The following is a 26,588-nucleotide window of genomic DNA, read 5'->3' on the forward strand; positions in this document are numbered from 1 at the left end:
TCAGAATCTCAGAAAATTAGAATATTACATGAAATCAATAAAAAAAAAGGATTTTAAATACAGAAATGTCGGCCCTCTTAAAAGTATAATCATGCATATGTACTCAGTACTTGGTTTGGGCCCCTTTTGCATTAATTACTGCCTCAATGCGGCGTGGCATGGATGCTATCAGCCTGTGGCACTGCTGAGGTGTTATGGAAGACCAAGATGCTTCAATAGCGGCCTTCAGCTCTTCTGCATTGTTTGGTCTCATGTCTCTCATCTTTCTCTTGGCAATGCCCCATAGATTCTCTATGGGGTTCAGGTCAGGTGAGTTTGCTGGCCAATCAAGCACAGTAATACCATGGTCACTGAACCAGGTTTTGGTACTTTTGGCAGTGTGGGCAGGTGCCAAGTCCTGCTGGAAAATGAAGTCAGCATCTCCATGCGTTGACTCTGGACTTAATAAAGCACAGTGGACCAACACCAGCCGATGACATGGCTCCCCAAACCAACACAGACTGTGGAAACTTCACACTGGACTTCAAGCATCTTGGATTGTGTGCCTCTCCATTCTTCCTCCAGACTCTGGGACCTTGGTTTCCAAATGAGATGCAAAATTTGCTCTCATCAGAAAAGAGGACTTTGGACCACTGAGCAACAGACCAGTTCTTTTTTTCTTTAGCCCAGGTAAGACGCTTCTGACGTTGTTTGTTGTTCAGGAGCGGCTTGACAAGAGGAATACGACATTTGAAGCCTCAGTCCACTCCTTGTGAAGCTCCCCCACACATTTGAATGGCCTTTTCTTGACAATCCTCTCCAGGCTACGGTCATCCCTGATGCTTGTGCACCTTTTTCTTCCACACTTTTCCCTTCCACTTAACTTTCTATTAATGTGCTTTGATACAGCACTTTGAGAACATCCAACTTCTTTTGCAATTACCTTTTGAGGCTTTCCCTCCTTGTGGAGGGTGTCAATGATGGTTTTCTGCACAACTGTCAGGTCAGCAGTCTTCCCCATGACTGTGAATTCAACTGAACCAGACTGAGAGACCATTTAAAGGCTCAGGAACCCTTTGCAGGTGTTTAGCTGATTAGAGTGTGACACTTTGAGCCTACAATACTGAACCTTTTCACAATATTCTAATTTTCTGAGATTCTGAATTTGGGGTTTTCATAAGCTGTAAGCCATAATCATCAAAATTATATTAAATAAAGGCTTGAAATATCTTACTTTGCTTGTAATGAGTCTATATAATATATTAGTTTCACCTTTTAAGTTGAATTACTGAAATTAATGAACTTTTGCACGATATCCTAATTTTTCGAGTTTCACCTGTATGTGGGAGTATAAACACTGATCATACTGGGTTGGTAGTAGAAGAAATGCTTGACTTGAGAGTGTTTGTGTACATCAACGATGGAAGGGAAACAAGAGTACATGCTTCACAGGGACAGTTTGCATTAGAGTTAACGCTTGTTTCTGAAAGTTTCACAGGAAAATGGGCCTGGAATGTAATGAGTCACAGCACAATTGGAAGTGATCATTTTCCTACCTGCTGTAAAATTGGTGTGGATATATCGAAAGCAGTGGTGGGGAGAATTCAGAGGTGGAAGTTCAAATCAGTCAAGTGGGATAAATATAAATAGCTGTGTCAAAAGATAATAGTTGGAATGAGAGACTCCAAAGAGGAAGTAGAGTTTAATAATAAATTAAGTGAAGTTGTTTAGAGTACAGCTGAAGAAATAATGGTAAAAAGAAAGTGGTAAGCAGGAGGAAAGCAGTTCCATGGTGGAATGAAGAGTGTAGTGAAGCAGTCCTAAAAAGAAATAAAACACTCAGGAAGGTAAGAAGATCTTTCTCTTATAATGATTTAATTAAGAGATCTAAGAGATTTAATTATAAGAGAGCTCAGGCCATAGTGAGGAGAGTTATCTGGTTGGCAAAATGGGGAAAGAGATGGAATTTTGTTAAAATATTGGTGAAGATATTGAAATTAACAAAGTGTGGGGTATGATTAGGAAGATGGGAGGGATTCAGAGAAATAGAGATAGTAGTATACCTGTTCTAAAAAATATGGATAAATTTGCAAAGTGACAATCAGTGACAAAGCAGAGGTTTTAGCGGAAACATTTGTGCACAGTAATGCAACCATTTCAGATTAAATGAAGTATTGTGATCAGAATTTGAGGAAGAACCAACAGATACTGGAAAAAAGAACCATCAGGGTGTACATTAGATTCAGAGTTTACCTTGTATGAAATGAAGAGAGCACTTGCTGGGGTTAAACAAACTTATCCTGGTAAAGATGATATATGTAATGAAATGATCAAACATTGAAATGATGTATAATTGAGTACTATTCTGAGCCTTTTATTAAGGTATTGGAAACAGGGAATTTACCATCTGCCTGGAAGCATGGGGTCATTGTGCCAATTGCAAAGCCAGGAAAAGATCATTCGCAGCTTATTAACTACAGGCCCATAGCATTGGAGTCTAATTTATGCAAGCTTATGGAATGCATGGTCATGTTTAGATTGGTTTATTTAATTGAGAACAAGAGGCATTTCTTCCCATACCAGAGTGGCTTCCGGAATGGGCGAAATACAATGGATTCTGCTCTCTGTTTGGAAGCTGAAATACAGGGTTGCCAACTCTCACGCATCTGGCGTGACACTCACGCATTCAGCCTCACCGTGAGATTGAGGCTGAATGCGTGAGTGTCACGCCAGATGCGTGAGAGTTGGCAACCCTGGAAATAAGAAAGACTCAAGTCAATAGAGAAGTATTAGTGGGAGTGTTTTTGTGAAAAAAAAAAGCATATAATGTGTTGTAGAAGGAGGGGCTCTTAATGAAACTAGATAGATAGATTGTGAATCAAAGGGAGAATGTACAACTGGACCATGAGCTTCTTGTTTGGTAGAACTGTACAAGTAAGATTGGGGTCTGCATATACCCAATAGAGAATGGACACTGATTAAATCAGAGTCTGCACATAATAGGGAACTATGAGACCAGTAACTGTGAGAAATGTGAACATACCAAAACAGTAGAACATATAACCCTAAACTGTGCTGAATATGAAAGAGATAGATTTCAGCAAATCCATGCGCTAAGATATTTCACTCCAGATTCTGTTAAGTGTGGCCCAAAGCAATCAAGAATTTACTATTAATTATTTAATTATTTGAAGTAGACAGGATTGATCAATAGGATGTATGCATCATTATTTTTATTAGTAATTAATTTATTTTTGTCACGCGCCACACTTCAGTCCAGTAGGTGGCGGAAATGCACTTTTTACGTTGGTTTGCCAACCGCCATAAAATATCACTAGAAGAAGAATTCACCGAGAAGCTACATTCGTGTTCTCCCATTTACGTCCTCTTTGTTTTTACTTGTAATAATCATAAGAATATTTGACGTATTACAACGTCATTTTATGCTCTAGGTTATTTTTTTGATACGAATGATAGGTGAGCTGGCAATCATTTCTATTTTTAGCCTGTTCGCTTTTCTGTGGTGAGTATTTTATAAACACTTTTGAATACGTGTATTCTAATATACTTTAATAATGTATCACTGGTCTATAATACTTTTCTATTTACTACTTTCTGCTGAACCCTTATTTTTAATGATTGTTAAAATTGCTGTCTTAAAGTCTTCTCAGTGTGTTTCGCCCTCCTTTGTCACTATAATTAAAACATTATAATATTTCCATTTTACCATTTCCAATCAGAATTAAGAGCCAAAGATGACCTCCAAAACGAAAGGTAATATCGCCTAGTCTACACATTCACGTTTCCAATGATTTATTTCCTTCATTACCAGTATGCAGAAAAGTTGGTCCATGTTATAACAATGGTTTCATGGACATTTATCATGGTGCATGATACCTTGGAGTACATTTTACACGCACATGGTAATTATTCAGTACGTCGTAAGTTGGAATCAAAGTTATATGATATTTTTACCATCGCTGGACCATGGTTCAGCTACAGTTTGTTTTCTAAAGGCATCACCTTTTCCATTTCCATTATGCTTCTGTGAGCCTAGTGTGCAATATTTCATAATGTGAAAACTAAATGGTCCTGTTTTTTTTCTGTTTCAGTGGGAAAGGTTGGCTCCAAAAACAAAGAAGATGCTCCTCATGAGCTGGAGAGTCAGTTTGTTCTGCGGCTTCCTCAGGTCAGTTTGTGTCTTCATCCTTACACATATTGTGGTGAAAGTCAATCTATATTGTTATTGAACAATATGCATACTACAGAACACTTTCACAACACTTCTACAAGAATCCACTGGAATGATTGATCATTTTTACGTGTTATTCGATTCAAGAGTAATTTTGCCTGTATGGATGTGTAATCGTGATTTTATGCTTATAATATCATATAATATATGCACTATTTAGCAATAAATAACCAGGTACAGTACAAACTACTGAGTTGCAGACTTAGAGGATACAGCATAAAGTGACAGAATGTTGCAGATGTATTGATAGGCAAAATTCAGATCAAGCCCAAACTACATGGCGAGCAAAATGGTTTTCCTCAAAAAGATCCTAGTGCTATATATGCATAGTTAAATTGTGTAAATAGACAGCACGGCATTATCAATGCATTTGCAGCACACGCAGAATATCGTGAGACACATTGCAAAATATGAATGTATGAACAGTATATTCAGAACTGAAAATACCTATTACATTTCATTAAGTGTCATTTAGGTTGGTAATGTTTGTTGTTGTTGTAATATGTTTTGTCATCACAGTTGACAATCTAACAAAACAAAAAAGCCAACTCTTGTCCTTTATTTTGGATCATTAAAATTTGGGATGTGCCACAGTGCTTGACTACTAACATTAGTATTTTTTTTGGAAGTTTTAATGGAATACGCAATTCTCAAATTAGCAGGGAGGTGCAACTTCTTGGAGTGTTTTTGCATGTTTACCGCTTGCTGTGCTTAAAAGTGGATTATAGTCAGCAGGGGCGTCATGCAGTTAATTTGTTTGAGGGGGCACCAGGGTCAACCAAACCAAACCCACCACTGCCATTTATGCAAAGTTCATATTGCTGCAACAAGCAGAATAAATCACAGGAAATGGCTTAAAACACTTTAATCGGTAATTGTATCGGTTGCATTCGATTGCATTTTTACATCTTCAGACAGATTTACATCACTTTCATTTGCTCTTGCAACTTCTTTTGCGCACATATTTTCCATACACGACATAAAGAGGCAGTGCAAAATATGTCTCCGCTCAATAGAGAGTGAGCTGAATCTTGAAAGAAGGTGAAAATTTAGCTTTCCCCTGAATGAAGTGATTGGAAATAGTTTTCCATGTTCAGTGTAAGTTATAGATAATAAATATAACTAAATGAACTTACTAAAAGAAAATTAACCAAATAAAATGGTTTGTATTATTTGTCTTTAAATCATCCATGCAAACTCATTAGATTTGAAATAGGTGTCATGGCTGGGGGGATTGGTTGACACTTAAAAGCACTCTAAATTAAAAAAGTCAGATAGTAAAATATTGTTGTGCTGCTTTGCTTGGTGAAGAGGTGTTTTTCACCCTTAGCATGTTTTATCAATACCTCTTTTCTGTTTGTGCCTTCATTACATAATGTGTAAAATTCATAATTCATACATATTCATACAAAATTTCAAAATACTATGATAAAAAATAAATGGCTCGTATGTAGGCTATAAAAAATAATCTGTTGATGCATTTAAAGTAAAGAACTGAACAGAGCATCACATTTTAAACATTGGCCTCACCACATTAAAATAATTGTATTTTAAATGCCAGCTTTTTATAATCCACATAGAGAAAAAAAAAATGTATTCATGAGAGAATCAAAAAGACAATAACAATGTTCCACCAAAAAATACTCTCAGAAAATAATACAAATATTCTTGATTTTTCTGAGAAAATTCACAAAGAAATTATGCAAAGAATGAGGATATACAATTTTATAAAAGAGAAGAACTCATAGACGAGAGAGTCGCTGCACCGTTTACAATAAAAGTGATTGGATGAATACTGTGGAAATGTCACCAAGCAAAACATATCTGTTTGTCTTTCGTCTTCTGAAAACAGAGAATACTGTCTCTTCATCATGGCAGTTATCGCAGTTGCCGTCACTATTTGATTCTTTACGGTTTTCAGCAGAAAGAGAAGGTAAACAGCTTGGGTCATCTCGAGCCTTTCAGCCGCCCGACAGATACAAAATCTACTGCTACAGAGGAAACATGTAAAACCGCCTTTCATTACTTACAGTTTTTATTAAGACTGGAAAGGAGAGGCACTGCTGCTTTCTATAAACATGAAGAAAATAGTGTTAAGCTGCAAACCAGTCAAATGCATTTTAGCACCAAAGGAAATCAACAGCGACCGATCAAACAAAGATATTGACTATCTATATTATACTATGAAAAAAAATATTTACTGTTCCACTGAGACAGACACAGTTAGGAAAGTTTAACTGCACGTAAGTTGATTTTATTATTTAGCCTGACATCGTGCTTTCCCATATGTGCTCGACCTTCCCTGTGAGCACGACTCAAGGCAGCCACGGGACGTCGACTTTTGCAGAACATGTGACTCAATTGGACTGACAAATAAACTACATTTAGAATGTGAATAAAGATTTCTGCCACATAAACATTCTTTTATACATGCAATAATCATTCAATTTAATTATCAAAGGTAAAAATATGTTTTTGGAAGTTCAAATAATCCATTTAAAATCCTCTTGGCTCAAAAATCTGATGTGACATGTGCCCCCTTACTTTGAACGGTCATGACGCCTCTGATTGTCACCACAGAAAAACTGCTAGAAGTTTCATCTTTTTAATGCGTGAAGTTTTGTCTATTTATGCACTGCTGCTGTTTCAGCCATCAAAGTAACACATCAACAATGCATTTCATGTATACATTCCTTACCATCCACCTTGCGAGCATGACACTCGGCTTTCATAGGAATTAATTGAAAACGCTCACAATGCGCCAGTGGTAATGTAGGGTCAGACTGGATGAACTTGCTAATGCTAGCTGCCTTGCTAATGATTAGGTTATGTCAGACACGGGTTGATTCCATCCGCACCGCAAGACTTCATGACAACGGTTGCGCCCTCTCATCGTCTCTAGTGAAGAGTGCGACAGAACAACAGTGATGTGGACAACAGCTCTGATCTTTCTGCGCTGTAATCTTGAATATTGTTCTCTAGCAACAAACATGCATCATTTCTGCCCTGTCCTTGCCTCTTTTCCCTGCATGTATGTAGACATGAAGCGCCGCATGAGTTAACTTGGTTTCGAAGCACCTTTTAGACCAAAACGTTTTTCCCTTCTAAATGTATCTTTATTAATCGGCATGCTATGAGCCTTTAATAATAAACAAATCGATTTCTGTTCTAATTTTGTGAAAATTAATTGGATGTCTGTAATGGATAAGGAAAGACTAAAATTACTAGTTGGCAGACTTGTCTCTCACTTTAATGAAAAGATAGAAATGTTTTTTACAATTTTTAAAAAACGTTTTCAAAATTTTCTCTCGGGACACCCCTGACCCCACATTCAGCATCATTCCACAGTCACAAGGGCTTCTATGCCCCATACTTTGGTATCTGAATCTAAAGAAATATAAAAAATATTTCATTTTAATGTAAAAATATTCCAACAAATACTGGACTGCTGTCACTATACTTCAGAACAAACAGATGATCTTTTAACATTCATTTACAATTGATAAACTATAAAATATTTGTATATTTTGGTAAAAGATCCCGCAGGCCCCACTGCTTTGGCCGTCTCTGGACCCCCTGTGCAGTTTTGTAGAGACTATTTTGACTGTTTAGAATGAATTTTTTCTTCCATCAACTTTGAAATAAAAAAGAAAGTGCAATAAATATCGAACAATATGAAAAAGATTATCGTGATAACAATTTTGGCCATATCGCCCAGCCCTAATGATAAGCATTTTTAACTGGATGAACATACACACATTTGTTAAAAGAATTGTTTAAAAACATCAGTGACGATACTATTTTAAAGCCTACAATATTAATTTATAATACTTAAAATGTATGTAATAAGTGACAGTGTTCAAGCATATGTATCTAACATAATTATGTATTTTTCAGTTGGGCAGAATTATTAATATTTATATTCTGGTGTCACCATTGCCCTCTGCTGGGCTGATTTTTTTTGTCCCACTCCATCCCTGATGGATCATCATACAATGAACAGTACTTCGTTACATTTTGCATTTAAAGGAAAGGAACTGTTTTGCATATGTCCTGAAAGTAATAATAATAATACATTCTGTGTATAGAATCATGAATTCAGTACTGTAAATAGAATCAAATCCTCATGCCCTTTATCATTTCTGTTTTTGTTTAATCATATTTAAATAAAACACAGGAAACTACATTTCTTTTTTTTATCCAATCAATATAGTCCCTTATGAAAATTATTAGTTTTGCTCATCCCTAATTTAAATAGGTAAATATCACAAATGTATTTAATTCTGTATGATGGATTGTCTTATAGGAATATGCCTCTACAGTGAGACGGATTGCCCAGTCTAGCAGCATGAACATGAAAGACAGACTTACTATAGAGTTGCATGGTAAGTGCACAGAAATGTAAAGTTAGATTTTAGACATTTAGAAAAGAAGAGCTTTCTTTTTATGTAAGCATGTTGCATTTCAGAAGGCTTTTATATATCTGTAATTTACATTATAACCAGAGTTAGAATTCACTTCTTTTTTCAATTTATGGTGACTTGTTGTCATTTATAATTCAGTATATTTAATCTGTTTTCATTGCACAAATATTGCTTATGTTTCTTTTAACCATACTCCTAGCTGATGGTCGGCATGGGATTGTACGTGTGGACCGTGTCCCTTTAGCTTGTAAATTAGTGGATTTACCCTGCATCCTGGAATCGCTAAAAACTGTTGACAAAAAGACGCTCTACAAGACCGCTGATATCTGTCAGGTACGTTTTCCCAAACTTTTACCTCAACAGAAAAAAACGGGCAGTTTGAAAGATGTTCAAAGGCCATCAATAGAAGTTTCACCCCCATCGGAAAAAGAGTCTTAATTGAAGAAATTCCAAGTTGCCTTGGACTAAAGTGCCTCTTTGCAATCTTAGACAATTTATTGCATAATGTGAAGGGATGTGTAGACATTAACTTGATGAGCTTCAGTATGTCCTCTTGGCCAAATCACTATCAATTCCTCTGTCCTCCTGTTAAAGATGCTTGTATGCACTCTGGATGGAGACCTCTACCCCCCTCTAGAGGAGCCCACTGGCACTACAGACTCCAAAAGCAAAAAGAAAGACAAGGACAAAGACAAGAAGTTTGTCTGGAACCATGGCAGTAAGTACCTCTCCTGCGGGTAATTGGTATGGCGTGCATGTTGAGACAGTCTGTGAGTAATTGAGAGATTGAAAATAATTTAATATCAAATCACATCTGTCTGTCTTCAGTTACTCTTCCACTGAAGAATACAAGAAAGAGGCGGTTTAGAAAGACAGCAAGGAAGAAGGTAACTGTTTAGTTTTCCTCGAGCATTTCCCCCATTCTTCTGCATTTCTAAGGATTATACAACCCTTCTCAGCCCTAGATAGAATTTTTTTTCTCTTGCAGGAAAAGAGAAATGGGTTGATGGTAAAGCTAAGATTTACATATAAATAAAGCACCTCCATCTTCATTTGCCACCAAGGTATGCAGAAAAGCAATTTGACTGTTGCACTGATTGAAGTGACAGCAAGCGAGTTAGTGCAAGGCTCTTCTCTGACTTGTACATAAATCTCCTTTAAGTTGCAGCTTGCTATTGACTTGGCTCCCTTTTTTAATCGCTAATGTGTTCTCTGGCGCACAGCCAGCATCTACTGTTAGTGCTATGTGTGCGTTTGGATGCATGCATACAGCGAAAACCTTTTCCTTGGGGCTCAATTCTAACCTGATTTATCTTGCAGTACATCGAGTCTCCTGATGTGGAAAAGGAGGTGAAGAGGCTCTTGAGCACAGACGCAGAAGCCGTCAGTGTTCGTATCCTTTTACAACACATGCTGTCCATTCCTTTATTTCATGTAGTTTGTTTTCCCCCTTGTGTTTTTTTGCTGAAAACCTTTGTCATGACCAATTTAGATGAAAGTGTCATAGTACTCTTTGTAGAACGCTCCAGACTTCTTTTCTGTCATGCCAAGTTTTTCCACCAGGTGGCAGACTTCCTCACAAAATTAATTGACTGACTGGGCAAGAAATGGATTTGAAGCTCAGCCTGAGAGTCAGCATAAGAGAGGAAAAAAAAAGTGGCATGAGTCACGTACAGATTTGTGAAGCTCAGCGACACAGTCATATAGCGAATAAGAAATTGAGTTGCCGTAAAACTCGGGGTATGAAGAGATAAAGGGATTATTGGGTTATGTTAATGGGATTATAATTGATAAATGAATTATAATTGATAAATGAACCTTGACCTTATGGTCAGGATGGGAGGTGATTGCTGAGGATGAGTCAAAAGAACCTGACAACAGTTTATCTCTGTCGAACCTGGATTCCTCACCTGGAACCTCGGGACACAAGGGTCATGGCTTATCTGGTAAATTATCTGAACACAAAGTTGGATAAAAACCGTGAATGATTTATAGTTGTCTTATCCTCTCTCTGTCAGCCCTTTTCCACCGACATGGTTCGGGGGCAGGTTTTTGGGCCGATGCAAATTCTCGACTGTTTTGTGTGTGTTCACTGCTGAAAAGGCTGTTCTGGGGCTGAAAACCTAGTTCGACAGCAGCCCCAAAAGCTAGCTGGTCTCTACGCAGGAACATATTATTTCAGGGGGAGTAGGGCTGGATATTGTTTCATCATCAAAATTTTCCTAAACAACAACTGTAGCTATCACCTGTAGCAAAGTGTACTTTGTCACTCTATAAAAACAATAATAAAAGCCACAAAATTATCAGACATCAACAGCTTTCAGGTGACATGGATGAAACGAGCACCTCTACTTGCGATATGTTCTTATGGAGATTTGATATAAACTAGAGAGATTACAAAGCAATAAAGTAGTCTACGACAAAGAAGACGCAGCATGAAATAATGCACGTCGACTTCAGTCAGACAATTTACCAAGTCATAAACAAATTGAAAAACCAAAATCAAGTCATAAACATACTATTATATACTATGGCAAAAATCAAAGTATAACCATCTACTGCACCAATGTTAATAATGACTCCACTATTACAGTTTAGAGAAATAATCAAGTTAAGCCACAGTGTAAATAACCAAATGATGTAATAACCTGTCGTCTTTAGCGTAGATGTTGTCTCTGACAATCTTGTTGAGTAATGTAGGATTGCATGAATCCATATGTCCTTAAAAACCAGAGTATTGTATACAAAGACTGTGAAGCACCATGTTTGTTTGTGGGCAGGTGAGGTACTCATCTGAAACTATCATGTAGCCCGTTACATCATTGTTCTGTTCTCAAGTCAGTGGAAAAACGCGGCCAATTTACGAATTGCCGTGAACCAGCAGAGCACAGGTTCGGCATGAGAACCATCACCATTTCGGTGAAAAAGGGTTATGTCTCAAGTTTTTTACTCTTACCAGCAGTAATCCCTTTTCTCTCCTAACTTAGTCCAACACGACGAGCTTCGGGAGATCTTCAATGACATCAGTAGTAGCAGTGAAGATGAGGATGAGGACGGCGACCGCCACAATGATGAAGATCTTAACATTATGGACACTGAAGATGACATGGTCAGGCAGCTCCATGAGAAACTCAATGAAACTGATGGAGGAGATGAGAACGACAGGAACAATCAGATCGGTAAGAAGCGATACAGGCATTTGTACAGCATGTCATCAGGACTGCTGAAAAAGCCCAATTTAAAATCACAATCCATTGTCTAAGGGAAGCAGGCCAGCACAAACAACAGCCGACCAAGATTAGCATTTGAATGATGAGTGTGCTGCTGAATTTAGGTCAGATGGCAGTACCGGTTTTTACCTGTGGCAGTGAGTGATGGACTCAGTTGACCTTGGCTTCATCCCCCAAGCCTGACAGCTCTCTGCCTCCATGCTGGCAGAGTGCCTTCAACGTCACATTGGCACTAGGCTAAAATGGGCAAAAATTAGCCATGCTTCTGTCACCACATCTATTGTTCACACATTCTTGAACAATAATGGTTTAACCACAGAGATAACTTATTTAGTCAGATGTCTTACAGAGGCGTCATGCCCATTTCTCCGATTTTTGAGCAAAGAGGATTTTGAATGGATTTATTGATCTTCCAAAAACATACTTGCACCTTCGATAATTCAATTAATGATGGTGCCCCCTACAGAGTTGGTGCCCTACACATACTGCGTAATATGTGTATTCTATAGGGAGCAGTGGTACTGGGAGTAATATTTCAACAGCAGGGGATATATTCAATGCATAACAGATCTGCCCTGTGCTCTGATAATGTGGATATTCTCATTTACCTGAGGAAAAAAAATATGTGAAAATTTAATGGTGAGCTGAAAGGCAAAAGACACAGAAATCTGCACCACTAATGTTTTAATTTTGTTACAATCATAATTGCACTTTTTTTTTTCTTTTATTATTTGTTTTTATACAATGAGCATATTAGAGACCCTTTAGAAGATTTTTTTATTGTAATTTCATTGAAGAAATATGCATAGTGCAGTCATGTATAAATAAGCCTTCACAATAAGAATTTTTGCCCATTAGCCACTGTTTTCTAAATAAAAATTTAAAGGAAGATTATTTGTGTTCCCTGCTGTACCGAAACCGTACCGAACTGTGACTGTGTATCATTGCAGCCTTACTTGCTATATGAAATAATGGTTTTAAAGCCTACAGGAATCATGACACATGCTCTCAATACAAATAGGCTGTCTCAAAACCTGGTGAGCTGCCTACCTTCAGTAGTTGATACCAATACCAGTGAAATTTCATGATTTTTCATTAAAAAGTTGCACTCAGAAATTAAGTAAAAATGACTTCAAGTTATTATGTAAACAGCTTTTCTCTTTTTCTTTTTAATATTGTTTGATATTAGCATAATAGACAGTGACAGGTTTATGGCTGCATTTATTTTACACTGCAAGTCTTAATGCACAGTTCCAATATTTCCAATGACAGTTGATCCTGGTACATTTGACAAGTAGAGGTACTTTTGACATCCCTATTGTCTAGGTTGGCAGCTCACTTGGATTCGAAAAATGTCCATATTCTCCTGATAAATAACATTGCATAATTTATAAATTGATTGTAGTTTTAAAATGTAAGTCATGTACTGCCTGTCCAAATCAATTTTATTATAATTAAAATATAATTTTATTATAATTATTATCTTTTTTTTTTTTCTTCACATTTTGAGTAATAGTAAATTCATCAAAACTATTAAATAACAGAAATGGAACTATAGGAATTATGTTGTGACTAAACAAAATCCAAAATAAATAAAAACTCATCTTTAATGTAGTCACACTTTTCCTAGAATTTGCAGAAATGTACTCATGACATTTTGTCAACCATCTTCTTGAGGAATCACCCTGGGATGCTTTTTAAACTGTATTGAAGAAGTTCTCATCTATGTTGGGCACTTATTAGCTGCTTTTCTTTATTATTTGGTCAATTTCAAAAACGTTTTTTTTTTTTTCATAATGAAATAAATGTATATGGTGGCACAATTATACTTTTGTCTACAAAACTAAATGAAGACATTTAAGCATACGCCTTCAGGTCAAAATATTTGTAAGATCCTGTGAAACAGTTTTGACTGGTAGTGTATATTTGAAGTCAAGGAATAATCTTTAATATTCTGGGTGGGCCTGGGTCTAATGGCTACCCCACTTGTCCAAATGCTCTAGAGTATTCTCAACTTCATTGATAGAATGTTGTTAAAATGTCTGGCAGTTCTGATCTATCATGCACAAAAACATTGCACTAAAGTGTTTGTGTGTGTATTCCCTAACTAAGCTTCAGAATTCTCATTCTCTGAGAGTGCCGATCATAAGAACTGCTGTTCAGTATTTATGTAGCCTGAATGGTTCAGCGGTTTAAGTGTGAAGAATTCCCAGATAATTGGGACCTCAGATTAATGGTGCATTAGCAGATCAACTAGCTCTCAAATGAAAAATAGTGCCCAACAGAGTCTGACATCAGAGTCTGTGACTAAACAATACGCATATTAACTGGGGCTCATGTGTAGGGCTCACACGCTCTGTTTGATTTTTGCAGTAATGGAGTTCCAGGTGCAGATCAACAGTCTGAAGGCCAAGCTGCAGGAGACACGTGCCCGCAAGAAGCAACAGGAGAAATTGATCATGGAGGTGGAAAATCAAGCCCTGAGGGTGAGTTTCATTGACCAGCAGACACTAAGCACTAAAAGGTACAAATGTTCCTGCCCCTGCAAGAGACGGTCCTTCTCTGGCATACTACATCATGTAAAAAACCTAGTCATGGCAGCATAGTTTTTGTGCAGCACAACCTTGGAAAATGGCATTAAATAAGCCCAAAGAAAGCAAGTTTTAATGCGTAAATATTACATTTAGTTTCTATATGACTCACTAAATAGCCAACTGCTCCATTGGGAGGATTTAGGAGCTGTGAAAGAGGGTTGGATTTGTGGTTTAAAGTTATCATTTCTACTGGGCTGTGTGCACAGCACTGGCTAAAAAGTCATTAAGGGCACAGTGAACAGGCAAGGGTCATGCTCTTCTGAGCTCATTCACTTTGCCACAAATCAAATAGATATGTGTACACAAAACCCAGAAGTTCATAAACCGCTAGCATCAAAACATTGCACTGTCAGCTAGATCAACTCTCTCTATCTCTCCCTTACAGGATCGTTTCCAGGCTCACTTGAATGACATGACCCATCAAGAGGAGGAAGAGATGGAGCAGGTTAGTTTACATATGAACCCAAAGACTTGCATGGATGTAGCATACAAAATCATTAACTCTCAATTACTTCCACATATTCCCATTGCTTTTGCTGAATGTAATTTTTCGTATTGATTACCGGTGAGTAGAAGAGCTATGTTTATTGCATTACTTGTTACATTTTTAATTCATCCCAACACGTGGCCTCTTGATTGATGTCATTTTCTCCTTCGTTATTGTTTGTTTCAACCTGACTAATAATGGGCCATGGGGAAGAAAGTAACAACGTTGGAAGTGTTTTTGAGCATGTTTCACTTAGCCTTCAATTATACCCCTTATGTTAGCCATCCATCAATGATATTCTGTTCCAACAGCTGGCCTCCCTGCAAGAGCAGCTGGATTCACTGATCGAGAAGTGATGCCTGACAACTACCAAGATACTGCAATGCAAAGAATCGAACCAGAAACAACTGCTTAATGCATCATGTCATAACTGAATTTCATCTTAGATTGGTTTTGTGTTTAAATCATGGAGTTGGAAGTTCTGACACGTAATTTTCTGTAAATTCCAATGGATCCAATGTTTTTGTGATACTTTTCCTTTTAGGTTCTATATATGTACTGTAAATTAATGTGACTTTTTATATGGAGATACTTCAAACTGCAGTATTTTAAATAAATTGGTAGTTGTAACCTAACATGTTCATGCACTTCTTTTTTTATTAGCATCAAGATTTTAGGTTTAAATTGATGTGAATGAGCAAAATGCTGGTTACAGTTATTTTTTTTTTTGTAGTTTGCAGAGTTTCTACTTTTCAATAAAGTTGGAAAATTTGAAATCTTATTCCCATCTTGGATGCAAACAAACTAGAACATTTTACTAGATACTTCCAGGTTATTCTGTCTGCAGTAGTTCCCATACTAGAAAACACTTTCTACTGCCTTCTAGAATAGTCTCAACTCTCTCCATATTCTGAGTTCTCCTCTCTGGTCATCAGTCCCTGTCAGTAAAGTCCCTGTCAAGGACCATTGCCACATTTTCCAAATGGAACCCAGATAAGACAGAAATACAGCCCTGGATAATGTGTGGCATGAGATTTCATATGAAGTACCTGTGGTGACTAATGCTTTTCATTGGACATTTGTTTGGATGGGTTAATGTCTAACCATTAACGCTGATTAGAAATGGTTGTAGTTTGATTTTATAGACAATAAAAAGGTTGTATCTGTTACAAGCCAATTGGTCCGGAAAATCACTCAACAGAAGTTTGGCAACCCATCAGTTTGGACAGCAGCAGAGGCACATCTGTGCCAGGTAACTTTTCCTCATGCTTGTCAAGCCATATGGCCCTCAGCCTGGAGAGGATGACAAACATTTCCACGACAAGGCCAGCGTTAATCTTTCCATTTACAAGCTGTGCTCTGTATTTGCTCTGTGTGCTCCCATCACATCAAGGTGCCTCCATCAACATGTACAAAGACATTAAAATGTCTTGCTTTATTATAGGCTTTATTATATAAGTTGGACCAGAATTTATTTATAAAAAAAATTCAAACGCAATGAAGCCATTGGAATGGCATGGAGAGATAGACATCCTGGCTTGCTTGACAACCCTGTCTTTCTCTCACACATATGAACATGCACCCAATAACGAGTTTCAATGTGTGTATGATGTACTAGGCAGGGAAAAATAAAAACATCTCCGCTCTCTCCTAATTCTGTTCTGATCCTTTTTTCCTCTCTGCCTTCCTTTCCACAAAAAGGAAAAAAAAGGTGTTCCACATCCAAATCCTGTTGAACAAATTTGAGAGAACAGTGATTGATGACAGTCGCAAAACCAAGTATCCCACTTGTTTTTCGTGGGGAAGATGTAGGTGTGGGAGGTGCTGATAACCTCTATGAGGATTGGAGAGGTGGCAGAGTTTTGGTATGATGCTGTTGTGAGTGCTATTCAAATTAAAACTAAACATTTGTTGAGCCTCCCACTGTTTATCGCCTTTCTGCCGTTGTAATCACACCAGCTTAAATTGGATCTTAATTAATCTTCACATAAGGAATTCCTGATTCATCATGCATGAGACAATCTTTAGTGGACTCCTACATTTTCTATTGAAATTTGCATTTGTTGTTTTTGCTCTAACATTTTTTCCAAACATAGAAAAGCAAAGAAATAATCTATTCTGCAAGTAAAATGAGACTAATGATTCCAGTTAGAGGGTTGGTGTAGAAATAAATTGAATGAGAGGTTGTGGTATTTTAAAATCTTTTCTTTACTCAGCAAACAGGCTTGTATCCCATGGTCTCGCTCCTCTGGAGGGCCAAAAACACATGTGTGGCATGGTAAACCTGTTTCACTTCTGCTCTATTGGCTTCCCATAGCTTGATGAGCTAATGAGGACACCACAGCCTCTAATCTTCATCATGGAGCTAATTTCTGTGCGTCAGATGTACTCGCACAGAACAACAATAAAACAAGTGAAAACACACAGGCACCCTTTCACTACTACACAGTTGTACACACATTTCAGTTCTGCTCATCCACCTCCAACAGATATCTTACTGCTAACCAAAAACGCCGTAAAAGAATGTTACGCAATCAAGTGCTACACATCGGGAAAGGAAGGCTGTTCCCAATTCTCAGATGTGTTTTCCATCCTCAGCCAAGCGAGATGAGCACACTCCAATTCTCTGTCTTCCTCAGGTGGATGAATCGTTCTCCTACCAGTGCGAGTCCTGGATGATGGAGAAGGACGAGAAGTTAAAGGTTGTTCCCTCGCTTCATCTCCTGGGCAACGCTGTGGTCAAGCAAGCTTCCGTGAAGCTGCGGAGAAGGACCAGGAGGCTGTGGTTCTGCTGCGTACAGTTCAATCCAGGGTAAAGCAATTGACATTAGGGTTGTAAAGAGGCTTTGGAGTAACTGTTAAAGGAATAGTTCACCCAAAAAAGTAAATGCTGTCCTGCTTTACTCAAAAACATTTTTGTAATGATGTGAAATTATGACAGAATTAAAATTTTTGGGTGAATTATCCAATTAAGGTGAAACATTCAGTAGATGTCATCTCTCATAGCATCTATGCACGTTTGATGAGTGCAGAGTTAGTGTTCCTTCCTGTGCAGGAGATGCCAGGAGACGAGGATTAAATTAATCTGGGCATCTTTATAATTCCTCTGGTGCTCAAATATTGCCAGTGCATGTTAGAACTGGACGAGTATTACGAGGTCATTGAACATACAACAGAGCTCCTGGACAAACACAAAGGTAGGCTTGTTGGTATACACAAACATACTTCGCCTAAACCAAATGTAACAGACCAAATTCAAAGTTACACATACCACCATCTCAGAAATTAACCCTTGCTTCTGAAGTATCATAAATAATCCATCTGCCTTCACTTTCTTAATTGCACTTGACATTAATACGCATAGTAATATTCATCCTTGGTGGTTCGAGTTTATTCAAGCTTGGTTGACTGCATGAGCAGCAGGGACAGGAGTTGGTCTGTGTAAGTCCTCTTGAAGCATGTGAAGTGACAGATGTGTCGTCTCTCGCGGTGGCTCCAGAAGCAGTGTGGGTAGCTCTCCTAATGAGCCTTATACATATGCAGCCAGTAGAGTGACTTCAGCTTCCTACAGTTCCCCTTATCAGGGGCACTTTCTTCACTTTCGTCTTTCTGTCCCCTCTGATTCATTTCATACCGCCGCACCCCATGTGTCACCTACACCTTGTTGTCTCTTTCAGTTCGAATCTTCCATATTTTTCTCTCTTTTCCATTTCTCTTGTGTGTATCCCGGGGAGCGCATCCTTTTGAAATGTGCTCTCCGGATCTGCTGTGTTATTGCCAGAGGCTGACGTTGGCCGGGGGGGGAAGTCTGTTTAAATGTTGGCAGAGTGAATGATTTAGAGAGGGGCATGATCAAATGACAGAGAGGGAGAGAGCCATCGATGGGGGATCTTATCAGGCTCTTGAGGTCACTCGTCACAGAGCTAGGATTAGGTGTGTGTGTGTGCACAAGTTAGAAACAACAGTGTATATGTGGGAAGGCCACTGTGATGCCTTTTTTTATTATTATTATCTAAACAGAGACATTCAGATTGTAGTCCTAAAACCCAGAAGACAATTATTATTTTAAAATGTCAAAATGTCTACTGGGTTATTAGAATACATGTTTTCAATTTATGAGAATTTATGGTCTGTGGTAACGTTACGTAGAGACTTTCCCGTTTTGGTCTTCCATAAACATTTCACACAATCACACGTCAAATGTGAATTTTTTAAACCGCTATTATGACAAAAGTGGTCTAATGACAACTGACTGTTCGATTGACATTGATTACTTCATTTGTCAAGCATGTATAGAGAAGAATTATGTGTAATTGATTGGACAAATTAGTAGTCCTTATATAGCAACTTGGTAGCAACTTCAATTTTCAAAGTGCACAACAGTTTTAGAATTCATGCATGAAGAATGACCAACACGATTACATGGGAAATCGACTTCCAAAATTTAATGTGCCCTGAAATCAACCCCATACTGCCGAAGTACTGACAAGCACCATACCCTATTAGGTATTTTTGCATTAATTCAACTGTGGCCTTTCCCTCTAACACTACTGAATGTGGGTTATACAAGCGGCCTCTGGTCCTGTGGGAACCAGGAAGTATTAACTATTCAGAGGTTGGAAAAAACAATTGACTCCACTGACAGTAAGGTTTGAGTTAGGAGGTGTGGTAAATTAAATATGCATTCCTGTTGAATGTATTACATATTTTACAGCCACAAAAACAACGAACATATGGCGCAGCTCTGTGGAAATGTAATCCGGAAACTGGTGCCCACACGTGCCCATACTTTCAACAATACATTCAGCTTCGGGCACTGGGAGGCAGCGTTTCCGCACAGACCAATTTCAACAGCAGAACTTAGAACCTATTGTCACCGAATTCACAGTGTGATCAGTCTGGAATGACTAGGTGTAATTTATTTTGTAGAAGAAATGGGAACGTCTCTTCAAGTAATGTCTACTTGAAATTCTTAATGAAAATTGAAAACTGCTATTCCAAAGACATATTGGAAATTCCTGAGGGTACCATGGCCATTTAGCCTTCTGTATATCGCTTTTTAAATTGATGTCATGATTGAAGAGCTCTATACTTTCAAATAATAGCACTTCACAGGAAAATGCATGGATATACACACACACACACACACACACACACAAAGCCTTCAGGAGGATGCAACCTCAGCAATTAGCAATTGCAATTATAGCATTTTGATTGCTTTGACATTAACATGAAGAGGAAAACATTACAATTCCATTTTTGTATTATTGATCTTTGCTCTTTTTCCAGACTGCGTCAAGGTCTACTACATGTGAGCAAGGGCCTATGTGGCTGTGTGGAGCGAGGAGGAGGCCAGGAAAGACTTCTTGACAGTGGCTAAATTTGACATAACACTGTCCAAGTAGGAGCACAGAGAACTGAATCGTCTCTCTGAGATAATGAAGTAGAAATACTGGAGGGATAAAGAAAGGTACTGTAACTGTAATGATTGCAGGATGAGGCAGACAAGGGAGTTTGGATCTATGTGCGGGTTTATTGAACAGAGTGAAAAATAAATAGACAGGAACAAATGAAACAACCACGATGGGCAAACAGAAACTAAAACACGAAAACATTCACGGGCACACGAACTGGGAAAACACGGCAGGAATGAACACGGGAAGACAGGCACGGGAGCGAACATCAGAACACGCGAAACATCAGCGAGATCACAACAGTTGAGACAAAGTAGACCTTCCAGAAACATCAAAACAGTGGGAACAACGAACGACAAGGTAATGGAGGAACAGGCAGGGTTTAAATACACAGACACATGAGGATACAAACGAGAATCAGGTGCGCACAATGACAGAATGGAACATGGTGACGGTGACACAGAAAACACGGGGCAGACAACCAGGGATCGTAACATAACCCCCCCTCAAAGGATCGGATTCCAGACGATCCTCACCAAAACGGAACATACACAAAAAACAAAAACAAAATCGTCCAAGGAATGAGGGGGGGGACTGGCAGACCACGGAGAACACACGGGGAAACCAGACAGTCCAAGGGGGCACGGAGGGCAGACAGGCAGACCAAGGGGGCACAGAGGGCAGACGGGCAGTCCAAGGGGGCACAGAGGGCAGACAGACAGACCAAGGGGGCACAGAGTGCAGACGGGTAGTCCAAGGGGGCACAGAGGGCAGACGGGCAGACCAAGGGGGCACAGAGGGCAGACGGGCAGTCCAAGGGGGCACAAGGGGCAGACAGACAGTCCAAGGGGGTACAGAGGGTAGGCAGGCAGTCCAAGGGGCAGGGACAGGTTCAGGAGGCTTGGGAGCTGGCCACAGGGCAAGGACAGGTTCAGGAGGCCTGGGAGGCGGCCACAGGGCAAGGACAGGTTCAGGAGGCCGAACCGTGGGAGGCGGAGCCGTGGGAGGTGCAGCCGTAGGAGGCTCTGGAGGCGGAGCCGAGGGAGGAGGCGCCATAGGAGGTTCTAGAGGCAGAGGCCTGGAAGGCTCTGGAGGCGGAGCTGAGGGAGGTGGTGCCGTAGGAGGCTCTAGAGGCGGAGACCTGGGAGGCCCTGGAGGCAGAGCCATGGGAGGTGGCGTTGTAGGAGGCTCTAGAGGCGGAGACCTGGAAGGCTCTGGAGGCGGAGCCGATGGAGGTGGCGCTGTAGGAGGCTCTAGAGGCGGAGACCTGGAAGGCTCTGGAGGCGGAGCCGAGGGAGGTGGCGCCGTAGGAGGCTCTAGAGGCAGAGACCTGGAAGGCTCTGGTGGCTTGAGAGGCGGAGCCCTGGGAGGCTCGAGAGGCGGAGACCTGGGAGGCTCATGATAGGCTGGCTCTGGGACGGTCGAGGTTACTGGCGCTGGCTCTGGGACGGTCGAGGCTACAGGCGCTGGCTCTGGGACGGTCGAGGCTACAGGCGCTGGCTCTGAGACTGTTTAGGCTACAGGCGCTGGCTCAGGGACGGTAGGGGCTGCAGGCGCTGGCTCGCTGACGGTAGGGGCTGCAGGCGCTGGCTCGCTGACCGTAGCAGGCGTAGGCGCTGGCTCGCTGACCGTGGCAGGCGTGAACTGGAGAGCGGAAGCCTCTCTTCTCCTTCTCCTCCGGGTGGGCGAAGCTGGCAGCACTGGCTCTTTGACCAAGGCAGGCATGAAGGGACGAACCATGGGCGAATGGAGGGTTACCACTGTGGGAGGAGAGGCAGGGTTCTCCTCGACGACGCCCACAGTGAATGGTGAGGCGCAGGCCAGCAGAGTCACCTCAATGTACTCGTGGAGTGTCCAGCCGCGCGTAGCCGGTGGCAACCGCTCCTTGAGCGCACAGTTCAGATTAGCCCGGAAGAACACCACCAGGGAGGAGTCAGGGAAGTCGGTGGCACTCGCAATCGCCAGAAAATCGCGGATGTGCTCTTCAACCGGACGGTTTCCCTGCATCAGGCTGAGCAGACGATAGTTTGCTTGTAGAACCGCTAGATCCACTGGGTCGTTCGTTCTGTAATGATTGCAGGATGAGGCAGACAAGGGAGTTTGGATCTATGTGTGGGTTTATTGAACGGAGTGAAAAATAAACAAACAGGAACAAATGAAACTACCACGATGGGCAAACAGAAACTAAAACACGAAAACATTCACGGGCACACGAACTGGGAAAACACGGCAGGAATGAACACGGGAAGACAGGCACGGGAGCGAACATCAGAACACGGGAAACATCAGCGACATCACAACAGTTGAGACAAAGTAGACCTTCCAGAAACATCAAAACAGTGGGAACAACGAACGACAAGGTAATGGAGGAACAGGCAGGGTTTAAACACACACACACGAGGATACAAACGAGAATCAGGTGCGCACAATGACAGAATGGAACATGGTGACGGTGACACAGAAAACATGGGGCAGACAACCAGGGATCGTAACAGTAACATTCTAGAAGACGAAGAAGAGAGCAAAAGGGAACAAGAGGAGGATGAGGAGAAGAAAAAAGAGGGAAGCACAGGAGAACATTCTCAGTCCCCTGTAGAGGTAAAAAAATAAATAAGAAGAGGGTGATAATTCATCAGCAGCAGAGATTAACAAGCATAACACCAAAAGTGAAGCATCAGAAACTGAGGCCAATCACAGGATAACAGCTCTGACTGAGGGCAAGGACTGGCAGCAGATGATATGGCTTATTATGCTGCTCCACGATGAAGGCAATTTCTATGTAAAAGAGCATTTCTACACTGAGGCGACTGCCAAGTTCAAGGAGGCTCTGGAGGCAAACTAAGTTGAGCCTGTTAACTGAAAAGACAATAAATTATTTGGCTTGTTGTAAACTTGATTGCTGTAAAATGTGCAGTGCTGTCTACTTATTTGAGTTATTACTGGTGCTTCCTAAAGCAAACATCACCACTACTATTGCTCATACTAAGTAAGGGATAATGAACAGTTGTTATCACAAAATAATCTCGACAGTCTGGTCAGAATCCAGAGGGATCTTCTATCAACCTGAAGGGGTTTATTTTGCATTTATAACAATGGACTGCAGATTACTCATTATCCCACTTATTACAAAACTGCTTGCCAAATAAATAAATAAATGGACATTAAAAATGTATTTTAGTTGAAATTGTTATTTATAAAGTAGAAAGAGGCCACAGAGTCTTAAAAAACAGCTGAATTCCACCAAGTTCTGTAAGGTGTTGTTTATGTTGTAAAAATGACCATTTGATTTCTCATTATCCATTTAATTGCAAGTATTATGACTACTTGCCAAATTAATAAATATATTGACATGAAATATGGAGTTTTTTTTAGTAGCTTACTTGTAGAAACCATAGTTAGATATGAGTAGTAGTAATAAGCACAATAACTTAGTAACTTCGTCAACTTACCTGTTTGTGCTACGGACATGAATGATACCTCAAATCATGCAGCTTGTTGAGGTCAGTTGGGCTGTTACTTTACTAAGTGACCAGATCTATGATGTTTGCCTGGAAGATGATAAAACTCTTGAATTGGACCTGTAAGCACTCACCTAGCAACTACACAGAGCACCCAAGCAACCACATAGCAACATGCTAAAATCCTTTCAGAAAACATCAACAACTGATTATACTGGCAACTTTAGCGCAGACCAGCAACACTCCAGTTTCTTCAGAAAATTTAAAAATCAAGTTTATATATACAGAAAAATATCACATCCCACAGCGAGACTGAAAGGGAAGCTAAAAAAATCCCCCTGGAGATTTTAGTGACCAAGTTTTCACTCAGTCACATTTATTTTTCTGTGTGTGTGCTTTTAAGGTGGAACATAAAAGAGAAGACTGGGAATCTCTGGAGAATATTAGTCTACCAATCTGTCTAAACATCGGCCAATGTATGCTAGAGCTTTGGGGAATACCTAGAAGTGGTGGAACTCAACACTATACTGCTGAAGAAAAATAAAGGTGAGCTTATACACGCATTCAATGCAGAAATTGATAGATACACACACTTTATTTTGCAAGCAGTTGGTGTTAAGCAGCAGCAGTGCAAGGTGGCTCCTCCACCACCCAGTGCAAGGTGGCCAATTACTCTGTTATTTACATCTGTAGTAAAAAACATAGAGCCTTGAGCTATTTCACTTACAATCTAATACATTCTCCCTCCTAGTTGCTTCCTCTCTATACCTCACTTTTCAGTTTTTTAGTGATCCAGGAAGTAAACCAATTGCATTGTACACAATATTGAGTTCTCCCTTGAGTATCTCCTTTCAGCTCCCTCATGCAGAATGAAAACTGTTGTTTTCTTTTGCGTTAATTATTTATCATGAAGTTATGGCAAGGCTGGTCTTCCCTCTCAGTTTCCCTCTCTGGCTTTTATCTCCGCCGCAGGTAGTCTGTAGGCTGTGTACCAGCGTGCTCGGCTCACTCGGCATTATGCAACATAGATGAGGCTTGCCGGGATTTCACCAGGGTCCTGCAACTAGATCCCGTGTTCAAGCCCATCGTTGTGTGAGAACATCCGAGAAATGTATGCCAGCGGAAACAAAAACTACTGGACTAGTACACAGAAGTGGGAGAAGAGAGTGCAGGACAGGAGGGGAAAGAAAATACAGGAGAAAGGAATAAAACTGGCGGATGAGAGTAAGATCTCATTGGGGAGATCAACAAGGACGAAGGACACCAGGGACAATCAGGCAGCAGTGGCAAAACAGGAGAGAGCTCCAGTGTCAGCGCAGGTAATAAAGATGAGAAGACAAACAGCCAGAACACAAAGGAGGATAGCTCTGTGATCCTGACAGAGGCAAAGGCAGAGAATAAAACTGTAGATAAAGACAGGGATCCAGTCCAAAGCAATGTGCTGGGAGATAGTACAGAGGGTACACAAAGATCAGAAACAGATAGCAGGGCCAAAGAAACTCAACTGACTAATGAAACTGCAAAGTGAAAAGACGGTCAAGATGAGACTACCAATACAAATTAAGAACCTCCTGCAAAGCCAGACAAAAGTAAAAGCACATCAGGGGAAGAAAGACTGGCGGAGCTGAGAGATATGACTGAAGATGGTGCAACAGAAAAACAAGACAGCTTCTGAACTGAAGTTGAAAGCTAACATTGAGGCACCAACAGGGGCATCATCTGCAAAGCCTGGAAAGTCCACACAAAACATTAAATGCAAACAAAGAAAGAAGACTGGTCAATAATGAAAATTTGATCATCATTCACCCTCATTTTGCCCCAAACATGTGTGACTTGATTTTTTCAGTAAAACCCAAAATAGATGTTTATCAGAACATGAGCTCTCAAACGTTGTTCTCACTTTTGCATATTCAAATTTGGTTACAAGACATGCAAGAACCAATTACATTTGGCGTCACTGTCCTCAAACATGATGTAACACATTTTGACATGTCATAGTTGAATATACACAAATGATGTTTGAGGGTCAAACACTAAACATGCTTTACACAAGTACAGGAATGCAGATGCTTGTAGATACACAAGCTCAATTTCGTGCATTGTTGAATTCCAAGATATGTCAGACAGAATTAATAACTCTATGCAAGTATGTGTTGTGTTTGCAACGTTGCCACAAGCGAGCTATAGCGGACATCAGTGAGAACTGTGAACTACTGCTTACACGAACTCACCTTTGAAGATAATATTTCAGAGCAAAAACGTGAGTTAAAGTCAATAAACTTGCAACAACTTACATAAATAATATCACATCCAGTTTTATGGCACAAACTCTATCGCCTCCCTTGAATACTGAGGTTTGTTACCACCACAGTAACACAAGAATGCACGTTAAGCATGTTCAACTGGACCACATGTTGGAGTATATTTCTGGCCTTACAGTGCAGGGGAAATTTTTCATTGAATAATGACTCAAATTTAGGTTTGTTCCTCACACAAAGCAATTGTATAGGACTTTTTTGCGTTACTTTTATGATGCAGAGCTGAATAGCATCTGCTCCCATTCACTTTCAATCTATGGAAACCAGCAACCGGGGCAATCTTCTAAACGTTTCTGTTTATGTAAGAAAGTTTACTCTTGAACAAAAATCTGTTTTAGGGAGAAGTATTCCTTTAAAACTCCTAATGTGAAGGATACATTCCTCAGTTGTTTAACAAAAAAAGAAAGCACACAATGTGTATAACATATAAAA

General features: G+C 39.9%; 2 protein-coding genes across 2 annotated transcripts in view; both read left to right on the forward strand.

Moving 5' to 3' along the window:
- LOC127663229 (uncharacterized) overlaps positions 1–26,588 on the forward strand; it is a 516,242-nt gene that overhangs the window by 266,907 nt on the left and 222,747 nt on the right. The gene's annotated exons all lie outside the window — the stretch shown is intronic.
- LOC127663225 (transcription initiation factor TFIID subunit 7-like) lies at positions 3,326–15,614 on the forward strand. The gene is made up of 13 exons (XM_052154754.1): positions 3,326–3,502; positions 3,720–3,753; positions 4,092–4,168; positions 8,538–8,616; positions 8,855–8,988; positions 9,250–9,373; positions 9,484–9,542; positions 9,976–10,048; positions 10,491–10,601; positions 11,643–11,834; positions 14,259–14,371; positions 14,865–14,924; positions 15,278–15,614. The coding sequence occupies exons 2-13, from the start codon at positions 3,735–3,737 to the stop codon at positions 15,320–15,322; spliced, it is 1,086 nt and encodes a 361-aa protein (XP_052010714.1). The 5' UTR covers positions 3,326–3,502; positions 3,720–3,734; the 3' UTR covers positions 15,323–15,614.

This window comes from Xyrauchen texanus, chromosome 23 (assembly GCF_025860055.1).
Source record: "Xyrauchen texanus isolate HMW12.3.18 chromosome 23, RBS_HiC_50CHRs, whole genome shotgun sequence".
NCBI classification, from domain to species: domain Eukaryota; kingdom Metazoa; phylum Chordata; class Actinopteri; order Cypriniformes; family Catostomidae; genus Xyrauchen; species Xyrauchen texanus.